The sequence below is a fragment of the Erythrolamprus reginae genome, chromosome 2 (assembly GCF_031021105.1).
Source record: "Erythrolamprus reginae isolate rEryReg1 chromosome 2, rEryReg1.hap1, whole genome shotgun sequence".
NCBI lineage: Eukaryota > Metazoa > Chordata > Lepidosauria > Squamata > Dipsadidae > Erythrolamprus > Erythrolamprus reginae.
This window is the reverse complement of record NC_091951.1, coordinates 211,274,334-211,288,933: the sequence shown is the minus strand read 5'-3', so window position 1 is coordinate 211,288,933 and position 14,600 is coordinate 211,274,334. Positions and strand designations below refer to the sequence as shown.

Below are 14,600 nucleotides of genomic sequence, written 5' to 3'. Positions count from 1 at the left end.
GATCAAAAGCAACATGAGAAAATATTATTTTACTGAAAGAGTAGTCGATCCTTGGAACAAACTTCCAGCAGATGTGGTAGATAAATCCACAGTAACTGAATTTAAACATGCCTGGGATAAACATATATCCATCCTAAGATAAAATACAGAAAATAGTATAAAGGCAGACTAGATGGACCATGAGGTCTTTTTCTGCCATCAGACTTCTATGTTTCTATGTTTCTAAGAGCATTTATTAAGACTTTCAAAGTGGCGCTCAAGGCGGCAAGATGCGCGTAGCATGCTGCCTTGATTGCATCAGCAGAATCCCGCCCGGCCGCTCTGTTTAGGGTGACCTGCTCCCTTCTTAACCAGGGGGGAGTTGGGGAGCCCTTACAGAGTAGTGCCGAGGATTTTAACACGTTTTTCACTGATAAAATTGCTCGGATCCGGGCAGACCTCGACTCCAATTGGAAAACAGAGTCGACTGACAACGAGTCAGTCAAGGTGACTGGGGCCCGTACTTGTCCACCTGTCTGGGAAGAGTTTGATCTGGTGACACCTGATGAAGTGGACAAGGCCATTGGAGCTGTGAGTTCCGCCACCTGTTTACTGGATCCGTGTCCCTCCTGGCTGGTTTCGGCCAGCAGGGTGGTGACACGGAGCTAGGTCCAGGAGATTGTCAACGTTTCCTTGGGGAGGGGATCCTTTCCAACACCCTATAAAGAGGCGCTTGTGCGCCCCCTCCTCAAGAAGCCTTCCCTGGACCGAGCCGTACTTAATAACTATCGTCCAGTCTCCAACCTTCCCTTTATGGGGAAGGTTGTTGAGAAGGTAGTGGCACTCCAGCTCCAGCGGTCCTTGGAAGAAGCCGATTATCTAGGTCCCCAGCAGTCGGGTTTCAGGCCCGGTTACAGCCCGGAAACTGCTTTGGTCGCGTTGATGGATGATCTCTGGCGGGCCCGGGAGAGGGGTTTATCCTCTGTCCTGGTGCTTCTTGACCTCTCAGCGGCTTTCGATACTATCAACCATGGTATCCTTCTGCTCCGGCTGGAGGGGTTGGGAGTGGGAGGCACTGTTCTTCAGTGGTTCTCCTCCTACCTCTCCGGTCGGTCGCAGTCGGTGTTAATGGGGGGCCAGAGGTCGACCCTGAGGTCTCTCCCTTGTGGGGTGCCTCAGGGGTCGGTCCTCTCCCCCCTGCTATTCAATATCTACATGAAACCGCTGGGTGAGATCATCCAAGGGCATGGGGTGAGGTATCATCAGTACTCTGATGATACCCAGCTTTACATCTCCACCCCATGTCCAATCAATGAAGCAGTGGAAGTGATGTGCCGGTGTCTGGCGGCTTTTGGGGCCTGGATGGGTGCCAACAGACTCAAACTCAACCCTGATAAGACAGAGTGGCTGTGGGTTTTGCCTCCCAAGGACAATCCCACCTGTCTGTCCATCACCCTGGGGGGGGGAATTATTCACCCCCTCGGAGAGGGTCCGCAACTTGGGCGTCCTCCTCGATCCACAGCTCACATTAGAGAAACATCTTTCAGCTGTGGCGAGGGGGGCCTTTGCCCAGGTTCGCCTGGTGCACCAGTTGCGGTCCTATTTGGACCGGGACTCACTACTCACAGTCACTCATGCCCTCATCACCTCGAGGTTCGACTACTGTAATGCTCTCTACATGGGGCTACCTTTGAAAAGTGTTCGGAAACTTCAGATCGTGCAGAATGCAGCTGCGAGAGCAGTCATGGGCTTCCCTAGGTATGCCCATGTCACACCAACACTCCGCAGTCTGCATTGGTTGCCGATCAATTTTCGGTCACAATTCAAAGTGTTGGTTATGACCGTTAAAGCCCTTCATGGCATCGGACCAGAATATCTCCGAGACCGCCTTCTGCTGCACGAATCCCAGCAACCGATTAGGTCCCACAGAGTTGGCCTTCTCCGGGTCCCGTCAACTAAACAATGTCGGTTGGCGGGGCCTGGGGGAAGAGACTTCTCTGTGGTGGCCCCGACTCTCTGGAACCAGCTCCCCCCAGAGATTAGAACTGCCCCTACCCTCCTCGCCTTTAGCAAACTCCTTAAAACCCACCTTTGTCGTCCAGCATGGGGGAACTGAGATATCTCCCCCGGGCCTATACAATTTATGTATGGTATGCTTGTGTGTATGTTTGTTTAATAATGGTTTTTTTTAATATTTTATATTGTAAATTATTAGATTTGTTATAAACTGTTTTTATTGTGTTGTGAGCCGCCCCGAGTCTACGGAAAGGGGCGGCATACAAATCTAATAAATATATAATTATCATTTCTATAATGAAGACATTCTGGTTCTTTTTCACATAAGTAGGCTTTTTGACCCTTTCCATTCTGTTCTCTTTTCCTATTCTTGTACTCTGAGAATCATCTTTCAGCTATGCCCCTTTTGGTTCTGTTTTGATACTTGGTCTAGCCATTAATTCAGATACCCAATTTCTTCACTGCCCTCCTTGGATCTACTGTTCCTTGAATTCTTAATGTCTTCTCTTCTTTTGGGAGTCATCAAGCCACATTCACTAGAAAGGGATGCTTAGTGCCCTTTATAGATAAAATGGATCCCAGTCCCTTCTTTTACAGGTTAGGATTCTTCTTCAGAATATTTGAGCAATAATAACTGCTAAAGCAAAATATTTCCAAGTAGTGTCTCGGATTAATTCTCCAAATAGATGTGAAGATGAAGCTTTTTATTTTTATTTTTTCAGAATTAAGGCTTGATATTAATAACAGACTTACTTCAAAAGGAACTAGAGCGGTGCTTAAGTTTTGTGAAGTCTTTTCAATTTTCAGTATTTTTGCATAAATATGACTTATTCTCCACATAAATCTTAAAACTAAAGAACCCCATTACTATTTTGGGGTAGAAGACGCACCCTTTCCCCCCTAAAAGAGGGTGGGTGCATCTTATACACCGAATGCAGCCTTTTTTTAATGTCCCGAAGCCCCACCCCCTGCCTTCAGAGATCTCTTGGGTGCAGGGGAATGGCAAAAATGTCAGTTTTTGCAAAAAACGGGCTAGTTTTTGCCCATTTTCCCACAAAAATGGGGTGGGGAAAGAATCTGGGAAGCCTGCAGAGTGCTTGTGGGGACTGGGGGAAGGCAAAAATGCCTCAATTTTGTGTGAATAAATGGATGGAAAGCAGCCCGCTTTTCACAAAAATGGCATTTTTGCCATCCCCTTAGCACCCCAGACTCTTTGCCCACCCCAATTTTGCAAAAAAAAAAAAAAAAAAAAGGTGAAAATGGCGGGGTTTTGCAAAAATTGGGCTCTTTTTGCCTTCTAATTATCCCATCTAGCATGACTGGAGGAGGAATTATGAGGGTTGAAGTCCGCTAATCTTAAAGCTGCCAAATTTAGAGACCCCTGGGTTAGGGATTAGGGGTGTAAGGATATTCAAACTTGGCAAGTTTAAGACTTGTGGACTTCAACTCCCATTCCTGAGTTAGCATGACTGGAGGAGGAATTCTGGGAGTTGAAGTCCACAAGTCTTAAAGCTGTCAAGCTTTAAAAAGTGTACATGGTTGTAAAAAGTATTCTGCTACACTGGTATTTTATTAATATATATAATATATTACTACACCATTTGGTTCAGAATACTTTTTTCCTTGTTTTTCACCTTTAAAATCTAGGTGTGCCTTATACTCTGGTGTGTCTTATACTCCAAAAAATACAGTAAACAAATGAGTCCGAAACATTGAACTTGTTCATTAATTTATTGAGGAAAAAGATCCAAAGCTACACATTTGTATGTGGCAAAAGTATGTGAATAATTGTCTCTCTTGTAGCTTCAATTCCAGAATTCCAGTTGGCACTGAAAAATGATGTAGAGCTTATCAAAGCTCAGCTCCATGCCCAAACAGAGGTATGTAGCTGGCATAAACCTGAAGGTCTTGTCATCTTGGTATCACGACTGATATTAACCCCATTTGTGCCAAATTTTCTTTCCAGGCTTTTCAAGCACTGAGCCACTCAATTACTTTGTTAGAGCAAGAGAGCAACTATCAGCAGGGTAGGATCAATGCACTGGAAGGTGAGAAATATGAATACCACTCTGTTTTGTGGATTTTCAAGTCCCATTATATCAAGTTACAGTCTGCTTTAATACATTTAAGGGATCTCCTCTCCCTACATTTAAATTTCTGCAAGGAAAGAGGATCTCTGAAATATTAATCTTTTAGGGATTTCTGTATGCAAAATTCCTCTGAGACTTTGGTTTCTTCTACATTTTTTACTTTTCTGGTTATGAAAACAGCAGATGTAAGACTGAGAGGTTATATAATCCCCACCCTAAGCATCTTGCAGAAACAGAATTGGAGGGAATTAAAAACATTTTCTAACAACTTCAATGTAGCCCAGTCTGGAAGAACTTTAAGCAAGTTATATCCAGTGAAGGGCTACCAAAGTTTTTACCACCACATTTTGGGCGTGGCTTATGCAGGACGCCCTGCATTTTCATTCAATATCTTTCAGTGCAAATTGGGTGCTCTGGGGTGAAGCTCCATTTTCACTGCCCCACTGCATTTCCCCTGTCCCGGCAGTAGCCCACCCCTGGTAATATCTTAGAATCTCTGGTCCATTTTGAATGCCATTTCAAGAATTGTACAGGAGCATCTGCATAGAATTAGGACTGGTAAATCAAGAATGCAGAACACCATCTCTATCTTCCCATTAATGAAGAACATATATCTTCCATCTTTCCAGAGGAAGTAAAATTTGCTGCTCACTTATCCCGTGGAGAGATTATTGACGAGCTAATGCCGAAAAAAATCCAAGAGCTTTGGAAAACCATGACTAAAGAAGTAAAAGGGCTTCAGAGTTCCATGGTCCAGAAACAAAGTTCAATGGAGAATCTATCTCAAGATGTCCTTGAGAGGTAGGACAAAGCTGAGCAGACAGAAAGATCTCTGTCGTGGATTTTGGATGGGTAAAAACATGGCTAAGATAGACTGGGTCTCCACAGTCTTTACATAATTCTCTTTTCTCTACTCTTGTGACTGAACAAATCTTGGGTAATAAACTGGTGTAGATGCTTATATAGTGGTATTTCTACCTACAAATGCCTCTACTTACCAACTTTTCTAGATAACCGGGTGTTCAAGATTTTTTTGCCTCTTCTCAAGAACTATTTTTCACTTACAAACCCAAACCTCCGAAATTGTAACTGGAAAAGGCAGAAGAAGTCTCCGTGGGGCCTCTCTAGGAATCTCCTAGGAGGAAACAGGGCCAGAAAAAGTGGGGAGAAGCTTCCATGGGACTTCTCTAGCAATCTACTGGGAGGAAACAGGGCCTCCACCCTCCCTGTGGTTTCCCCAATCGCACACATTATTTGCTTTTACATTGATTCCTATGGGAAAAATTGCTTCTTCTTACAAACTTTTCTACTTAAGAACCTGGTCACGGAACGAATTAAGTTCGTAAGTAGAGGTACCACTGTTTGGCCAAAAGCTATAGAACAATAATAGTGAGTTTTTATATTTTTGCTTAATCATAATTAATAATAATAAGAAGAATTTATTAGATTTATATGCTGCCCCTCTCCGCAGACTCAGAGTGGCTCACAACAATAATAATAACAATGTGCAATGTAGCAAATCTAATATTTAAAAGAAAGTATCTAAAAACCCGTCATTTAAAAACCATATATCATAAACATACCATACATAAAACTATATAAGCCTGGGGGAGATGTCTCAATTCCCCCATGCCTGGTGATATAGGTGGGTTTTAAGCACTTTACGAAAAACAAGGAGGATGGGGGCAATTCTGATCTCTGGGGGCAGTTGATTCCTGAGGGCCAGGCCCACCACAGAGAAGGCTCTTCCCCTGGGGCCCACCAGACGACATTGTTTTGTCGACAGGACCCAGAGAAGGCCAACTCTGTGGGACCTTATCGGCCGCTGCGATTCGTGCAGCAAAGACGGTCCCGGAGTTATTCTGGTCCGATGCCATGTAGGGCTTTATTGGTCATTACCAACACTTTGAATTGTGACCGGAAATTGATGGGCAGCCAATGCAAGCCACGGAGTGTTGGAGAGACGTGGGCGAACCTACAATAGCTCTCGCGGCCACATTCTGCACGATCTAAAGTTTCCGAACACTTTTCAAAGAGAGCATTGCAGTAGTCAAACCTTGAGATGATGAGGGCATGAGCGATTGTGAGCAATGACTCCCTGTCCAAATAGGGCCGCAACTGGTGCACCAGGCGAACCTGTGCAAACGCCCTCCTCGCCACAGCTGAAATATGATGTTCCAATGTTAGCTGTGGGTCGAAGAGGATGCCCAAGTTGTGGACCCTCTCCAAGGGGGGAAATAATTCCCCCCTAGAGTAATGGACGGACAGATGGAATTGTCCTTGGGAGGCAAAACCCACAGCCACTCCGTCTTGTCGGGATTGAGTTTGAGCTTGATGACACCCATCTAGACCCCAATAGCCTCCAGGCACCGGCACATCACTTCCACTGCTTCATTCACTGAACATGGGATGGAGATGAATAACTGGGTATCATCAGCATACTGATGATACCTCACCCCATGCCCTTGGATGATCTCACCTAGTGGTTTCATGTAGATTTTAAATAGCAGGGGGAAGAGGACCGACCCCTGAGGCACCCCACAAGGGAGAGACCTAGAGGTCGACCTCTGACCCCCCACTAGCAGTGACTGCGACCAATCGGAGAGGTAGGAGGAGAACCACTGAAGAACGGTGCCTCCCACTCCCAACCCCTCCAGCCGGCGCAGAAGGATACCATGGACGATGGTATTGAAAGCCGCTGAGAGGTCAAGAAGCACCAGGACAGAGGACAAGCCCCTGTCCCAGGCCCGCCAGAGATCATCCATCAGCGTGACCAAAGCAGTTTCTGTGCTGTAGCCGGGTCTGAATCCTGACTGTTGAGGGCCTAGACAATCGGCTTCTTCCAAGGACCGTTGGAGCTGGAGCGCCACCACCTTCTCAACAACCTTCCCCATAAAGGGAAGGTTGGAGACTGGACGATAGTTGTTAAGAATGGCTGGGTCCTGGGATGGTTTCTTGAGGAGGGGGCGCACAAGTGCCTCCTTGTAAGGAGCCGGAAAGGACCCCCTCCTCAGAGAAGCGTTGACAATTTCCTGGACCAAGTTCTGTGTCACCTCCCTGCTGGCCGAAACCAGCCAAGAGGGACACAGATCCAGTAAACAGCTGGCGGAACTCACAGCTCCAATGGCCTTGTCCACTTCATCAGGTGTCACCAAGTCAAACTCCTCCCAGACAGGTGGACAAAGACAGGCCCCAGTCACATCAACTGACTTGTTGTCAGCCGACACTGCTATCCAATCGGAGTCGAGGTCCGCCCGGATCTGAGCGACTTTATCAGCGAAAAATGAGTTAAACTCCTCAGCACTGCTCTAAAAGGACTCCCCAACTTCCCCCTGGTTCAGAAGGGAGCGGGGCACCCTAAACAGAGCGACCAGGCAGGATTCCGCTGATGCAATCAAGGTGGCATGGTATGCGCATCTTGCTGCCTTGAGCGCCACTTTGAAAGTCTTAAGGTGAGTTCTTACAAGTGTTTGGTCATATTCAGATTTACTCTTCCTCCATCGCTTCTCTAACGTCTCTTAATCATCTTAGTATTTACATTTCCAGGGCTACATTGTAAAGCTCCCTGTCCTGTTTCTTCTTCCCATGGCAGCAAAAAATTCCTTTGGAAGAATTGGAATCAGTTCAGGGTGAACTGCGGCGCATCCATCAAAAACTGAGTAAGTAGCTACTAGTGTTATTTTCTGACAATATTTTGTTCATATTCACTTCCAACATGTAGTAGATTCTTCTCTAGCAGTATTTGCCCATTTATCATACAGTCAGTATTGTTGTGGATCTCCAACAATTCTAATTTTTTCTCTGCAATAGACTCTTAACCATCATTCAGCAATTTGGAGGCAAATTCAGCTTCCCTTGTAAAAAAAGATAATGTCTCCTTCAAATTGAAGAACTCCTGAAGACGTCAGGATTCCAAATGCCCAAACTAGGCTAGAGCTCTAAACTTCTCTGGAAAAGTTCTCCTTAAATATTAAGCAAGTTCAAACTTGATCAGTTCAGCAAAATTTTGCCTCTTCTTACGAACTTTTTTCGAGTTACGAACCTGCGTTCGGAGACAGCTGGGAAGCCGCGCGGCTGTTTTAAAAGGTAACAGCCAGAAGCCTCCCGAACGCCGGTTCGTAACTCGAACAAAGTTCGTAAGAAGAGGCAAAATTTGGCTGAACCCCGGGTTCGGTTCGGGAGGTTCCTGGGAAGCCCCCCAGGCCGGCTGCGACCTTTTAAAACACCCGCGCCGCTTCGCAGCTGTCTCGCGAAGCCGAACGCGGAAGTTTGGCTTTAGCGTTCGGCTTCGGGAGACAGCTACGAAGCGGCGCGGGTGTTTTAAAAGGTCGCAGCCGGCCTGGGGGGCTTGCCAGCACAACCCCGAACCTGGAAGTTCGGCAAAAGTTTGGGGTTCGGGGGGGTGCTGGCAAGCCCCCCAGGCCGGCTGCGACCTTTTAAAACATCCGCGCCGCTTCGCAGCTGTCTCCCGAAGCCGAACGCGGAAGTTCGGCTTTAGTGTTTGGCTTCAGGAGACAGCTGCGAAGCGGCGCGGGTGTTTTAAAAGGTCGCAGCCGGCCTGGGGGGCTTGCCAGCACCCCCCGAACCCGGATTCGGGGGGGTGCTGGGAAGCCCCCCAGGCCGGCTGTCACCTTTTAAAACAGCCGGAAAGCCGTTTTTTTGCGGGGGTTTTTTTGGTTGCACGGATTAATTGACTTTACATTGTTTCCTATGGGAAACAATGTTTCGTCTTACGAACTTTTCGTCTTACGAACCTCCTCCTTGCACCAATTAAGTTCGTATCATGAGGTATTACTGTACAGTGATACCTTGTCTTATGAATTTAATTGGTTCCGGGACGAGGTTCGTAAGGTGAAAAGTTCGTAAGATGAAACATTGTTTCCCATAGGAATCAATGTAAAAGCAAATAATATGTGCAAACCCATTAGGAAAAGCCAAACTTTAAGGCTTAAAGAAAAAGCGGCAGGCCGACAAAGTGAAGGCTAACGGAGTGGAGACGGACAGTGAGGAGAAGCGAGGAATGGAGGTCCTAACAAAGGCTAACGCCACCCCAAATCTCTCCCAAAATCACCCCTTCAAAACCTTCCTACGTTGCTGCAAATTTCCCCAAAAATTGCCACTCCAAAAGCTTCCTATCTTGCCCCAAATTCCTCCAAAAATTGCCTCTCCAGCCGCTTCCTATGCCACCCAAATCGAGGTCCTAACGAAGTGAAGAAAGGCAGCAAGGAGAAATGAGGCATTTTGAAAGGAGAGGTGAGTTTGGAAGACTTTGGAAGTGATTTGGGGTGGCTTAGGAAGGTTTTGGAGTGGTGATTTTTGGGGGAATTTGGGGCAAGATAGGAAACTTTTGGAATGGCGATTTTTGGGGGAATTGGGGGCAAGATAGGAAGCTTTTGGAATGGCGATTTTGGGGGGAATTTGAGGCAAGATAGGAAGCTTTTAGAATGGTGATTTTGGGGGGAATTTGGGGCAAGATAGGAAGCTTTTGGAATGGAGATTTTGGGGGGAATTTGGGGCAAGATAGGAAGCTTTTGGAATGGTGATTTTTGGGGGAATTTGAGGAAAGATAGCAAGCTTTTAGAATGGTGATTTTGGAAGGAATTTGAGGCAAGATAGGAAGCTTTTAGAATGGTGATTTTGGGGGGAATTTGAGGCAAGATAGGAAGCATTTGGAATGGCGATTTTTGGGGGAATTTGAGGCAAGATAGGAAGCTTTTGGAATGGTGATTTTTGGGGGAATTCGAGGCAAGATAGGAAGCTTTTAGAATGGTGATTTTGGGGGAAATTTGGGGCAAGATAGGAAGCTTTTGGAATGGGGATTTTGGGGGGAATTTGAGGCAAGATAGGAAGCTTTTGGAATGGTGTTTTTTGGGGGAATTTGAGGCAAGATAGGAAGCTTTTGGGATGGCGATTTTTGGAGGAATTTGAGGCAAGATAGGAAGCTTTTGGAATGGTGATTTTTGGGGGAATTTGAGGCAAGATAGGAAGCTTTTAGAATGGTGATTTTTGGGGGAATTCGAGGCAAGATAGGAAGCTTTTGGAATGGTGATTTTGGGGGAAATTTGAGGCAAGATAGGAAGCTTTTAGAATGGTGTTTTTGGGGGAATTTGAGGCAAGATAGGAAGCTTTTGGAATGGTGATTTTTGGGGGAATTCGAGGCAAGATAGGAAGCTTTTAGAATGGTGATTTTGGGGGAAATTTGGGGCAAGATAGGAAGCTTTTGGAATGGTGATTTTGGGGGGAATTTGAGGCAAGATAGGAAGCTTTTGGAATGGTGTTTTTGGGGGGAATTTGAGGCAAGATAGGAAGCATTTGGAATGGCGATTTTTGGGGGAATTTGAGGCAAGATAGGAACCTTTTGGAATGGTGATTTTTGGGGGAATTCGAGGCAAGATAGGAAGCTTTTAGAATGGTGATTTTGGGGGAAATTTGGGGCAAGATAGGAAGCTTTTGGAATGGGGATTTTTGGGGGAATTTGAGGCAAGATAGGAAGCTTTTAGAATTGTGTTTTTGGGGGGAATTTGAGGCAAGATAGGAAGCTTTTGGGATGGTGATTTTGGGGGGAATTTGGGGCAAGATAGGAAGCTTTTGGAATGGTGATTTTGGGGGGAATTTGAGGCAAGATAGGAAGCTTTTAGAATGTTGATTTTGGGGGGAATTTGGGGCAAGATAGGAAGCTTTTAGAATGGTGATTTTTGGGGGAATTTGAGGCAAGATAGGAAGCTTTTAGAATGGTGATTTTGGGGGGAATTTGGGGCAAGATAGGAAGCTTTTAGAATGGTGATTTTGGGGGGAATTTGAGGCAAGATAGGAAGCTTTTAGAATGGTGATTTTGGAAGGAATTTGAGGCAAGATAGGAAGCTTTTAGAATGGTGATTTTGGGGGGAATTTGAGGCAAGATAGGAAGCATTTGGAATGGCGATTTTTGGGGGAATTTGAGGCAAGATAGGAAGCTTTTGGAATGGTGATTTTTGGGGGAATTCGAGGCAAGATAGGAAGCTTTTAGAATGGTGATTTTGGGGGAAATTTGGGGCAAGATAGGAAGCTTTTGGAATGGGGATTTTGGGGGGAATTTGAGGCAAGATAGGAAGCTTTTGGAATGGTGTTTTTGGGGGGAATTTGAGGCAAGATAGGAAGCTTTTGGGATGGAGATTTTTGGAGGAATTTGAGGCAAGATAGGAAGCTTTTGGAATGGTGATTTTTGGGGGAATTTGAGGCAAGATAGGAAGCTTTTAGAATGGTGATTTTTGGGGGAATTCGAGGCAAGATAGGAAGCTTTTGGAATGGTGATTTTGGGGGAAATTTGAGGCAAGATAGGAAGCTTTTAGAATGGTGTTTTTGGGGGGAATTTGAGGCAAGATAGGAAGCTTTTGGAATGGTGATTTTTGGGGGAATTCGAGGCAAGATAGGAAGCTTTTAGAATGGTGATTTTGGGGGAAATTTGGGGCAAGATAGGAAGCTTTTGGAATGGTGATTTTGGGGGGAATTTGAGGCAAGATAGGAAGCTTTTGGAATGGTGTTTTTGGGGGGAATTTGAGGCAAGATAGGAAGCATTTGGAATGGCGATTTTTGGGGGAATTTGAGGCAAGATAGGAACCTTTTGGAATGGTGATTTTTGGGGGAATTCGAGGCAAGATAGGAAGCTTTTAGAATGGTGATTTTGGGGGAAATTTGGGGCAAGATAGGAAGCTTTTGGAATGGGGATTTTTGGGGGAATTTGAGGCAAGATAGGAAGCTTTTAGAATTGTGTTTTTGGGGGGAATTTGAGGCAAGATAGGAAGCTTTTGGGATGGTGATTTTGGGGGGAATTTGGGGCAAGATAGGAAGCTTTTGGAATGGTGATTTTGGGGGGAATTTGAGGCAAGATAGGAAGCTTTTAGAATGTTGATTTTGGGGGGAATTTGGGGCAAGATAGGAAGCTTTTAGAATGGTGATTTTTGGGGGAATTTGAGGCAAGATAGGAAGCTTTTAGAATGGTGATTTTGGGGGGAATTTGGGGCAAGATAGGAAGCTTTTAGAATGGTGATTTTGGGGGGAATTTGAGGCAAGATAGGAAGCTTTTAGAATGGTGATTTTGGGGGGAATTTGAGGCAAGATAGGAAGCTTTTAGAATGGTGATTTTGGGGGGAATTTGAGGCAAGATAGGAAGCTTTTAGAATGGTGATTTTGGGGGGAATTTGGGGCAAGATAGGAAGCTTTTAGAATGGTGATTTTGGGGGGAATTTGAGGCAAGATAGGAAGATTTTGGAATGGTGATTTTGGGGGGAATTTGAGGCAAGATAGGAAGCTTTTAGAATGGTGATTTTGGGGGGAATTTGAGGCAAGATCGGAAGCTTTTGGAATGGTGATTTTGGGGGGAATTTGGGGCAAGATAGGAAGCTTTTAGAATGGTGATTTTGGGGGGAATTTGAGGCAAGATAGGAAGCTTTTGGAATGGTGATTTTGGGGGCAATTTGAGGCAAGATAGGAAGCTTTTAGAATGGTGATTTTGGGGGGAATTTGAGGCAAGATAGGAAGCTTTTGGAATGGTGATTTTGGGGGGAATTTGGGGCAAGATAGGAAGCTTTTAGAATGGTGATTTTTGGGGGAATTTGAGGCAAGATAGGAAGCTTTTAGAATGGTGATTTTGGGGGGAATTTGGGGCAAGATAGGAAGCTTTTAGAATGGTGATTTTGGGGGGAATTTGAGGCAAGATAGGAAGCTTTTGGAATGGTGATTTTGGGGGGAATTTGAGGCAAGATAGGAAGCTTTTAGAATGGTGATTTTTGGGGGAATTTGAGGCAAGATAGGAAGCTTTTAGAATGGTGATTTTGGGGGGAATTTGGGGCAAGATAGGAAGCTTTTAGAATGGTGATTTTGGGGGGAATTTGGGGCAAGATAGGAAGCTTTTAGAATGGTGATTTTGGGGGGAATTTGAGGCAAGATAGGAAGATTTTGGAATGGTGATTTTGGGGGGAATTTGAGGCAAGATAGGAAGCTTTTAGAATGGTGATTTTGGGGAGAATTTGAGGCAAGATCGGAAGCTTTTGGAATGGTGATTTTGGGGGGAATTTGGGGCAAGATAGGAAGCTTTTAGAATGGTGATTTTGGGGGGAATTTGAGGCAAGATAGGAAGCTTTTGGAATGGTGATTTTGGGGGGAATTTGAGGCAAGATAGGAAGCTTTTAGAATGGTGATTTTGGGGGGAATTTGAGGCAAGATAGGAAGCTTTTGGAATGGTGATTTTGGGGGGAATTTGGGGCAAGATAGGAAGCTTTTAGAATGGTGATTTTTGGGGGAATTTGAGGCAAGATAGGAAGCTTTTAGAATGGTGATTTTGGGGGGAATTTGGGGCAAGATAGGAAGCTTTTAGAATGGTGATTTTGGGGGGAATTTGAGGCAAGATAGGAAGCTTTTGGAATGGTGATTTTGGGGGGAATTTGAGGCAAGATAGGAAGCTTTTAGAATGGTGATTTTTGGGGGAATTTGAGGCAAGATAGGAAGCTTTTAGAATGGTGATTTTGGGGGGAATTTGGGGCAAGATAGGAAGCTTTTAGAATGGTGATTTTGGGGGGAATTTGAGGCAAGATAGGAAGCTTTTGGAATGGTGATTTTGGGGGGAATTTGAGGCAAGATAGGAAGCTTTTAGAATGGTGATTTTGGGGGGAATTTGAGGCAAGATAGGAAGCATTTGGAATGGTGATTTTTGGGGGAATTTGAGGCAAGATAGAAAGCTTTTAGAATGGTGATTTTGGGGGGAATTTGGGGCAAGAAAGGAAGCATTTGGAATGGAGATTTTGGGGGGAATTTGAGGCAAGATAGGAAGCTTTTGGAATGGCGATTTTTGGGGGAATTTGGGGCAAGATGGGAAGCTTTTAGAATGGTGATTTTGGGGGGAATTTGAGGCAAGATAGGAAGCATTTGGAATGGTGATTTTGGGGGGAATTTGAGGCAAGATAGGAAGCATTTGGAATGGCAATTTTTGGGGGAATTTGAGGCAAGATAGGGAGCTTTTGGAATGGCGATTTTTGGGGGAATTTGAGGCAAGATAGGAAGCTTTTGGAATGGGGATTTTTGGGGGAATTTGAGGCAAGATAGGAAGCTTTTGGAATGGGGATTTTTGGGGGAATTTGAGGCAAGATAGGAAGCTTTTGGAATGGGGATTTTTGGGGGAATTTGAGGCAAGATAGGAAGCTTTTGGAATGGGGATTTTTGGGGGAATTTGAGGCAAGATAGGAAGCTTTTGGAATGGGGATTTTTGGGGGAATTTGAGGCAAGATAGGAAGCATTTGGAATGGAGATTTTGGGGGGAATTTGAAGCAAGATAGGAATCTTTTAGAATGGTGATTTTTGGGGGAATTTGAGGCAAGATAGGAAGCATTTGGAATGGAGATTTTGGGGGGAATTTGAGGCAAGATAGGAAGCTTTTGGAATGGCGATTTTTGTGGGAATTTGGGGCAAGATAGGAAGCTTTTAGAATGGTGATTTTGGGGGAATTTGAGGCAAGATAGGAAGCATTTGGAATGGTGATTTTGG

At 45.0% G+C, this 14,600-nt stretch overlaps 1 protein-coding gene across 7 annotated transcripts in view; it reads left to right on the top strand.

Annotated features, from left to right (window-relative positions):
* CCDC159 (coiled-coil domain containing 159) overlaps positions 1–14,600 on the top strand; it is a 49,836-nt gene that overhangs the window by 16,487 nt on the left and 18,749 nt on the right. For 3 of the 7 annotated variants that reach the window (XM_070741727.1, XM_070741728.1, XM_070741726.1), the window contains 3 exons: positions 3,799–3,875; positions 3,962–4,043; positions 7,678–7,744. The exons of 1 other annotated variant lie outside the window; for it this stretch is intronic. In XM_070741727.1, the coding sequence (XP_070597828.1) occupies positions 3,799–3,875; positions 3,962–4,043; positions 7,678–7,718 (200 nt within the window). In that variant the 3' untranslated portion in view covers positions 7,719–7,744. Of the gene's footprint in view, positions 1–3,798; positions 3,876–3,961; positions 4,044–4,690; positions 4,887–7,440; positions 7,538–7,677; positions 7,745–14,600 lie in introns of those variants that run through there. 3 more of the 7 variants (XR_011558184.1, XM_070741723.1, XM_070741725.1) reach the window with 3 other exon arrangements.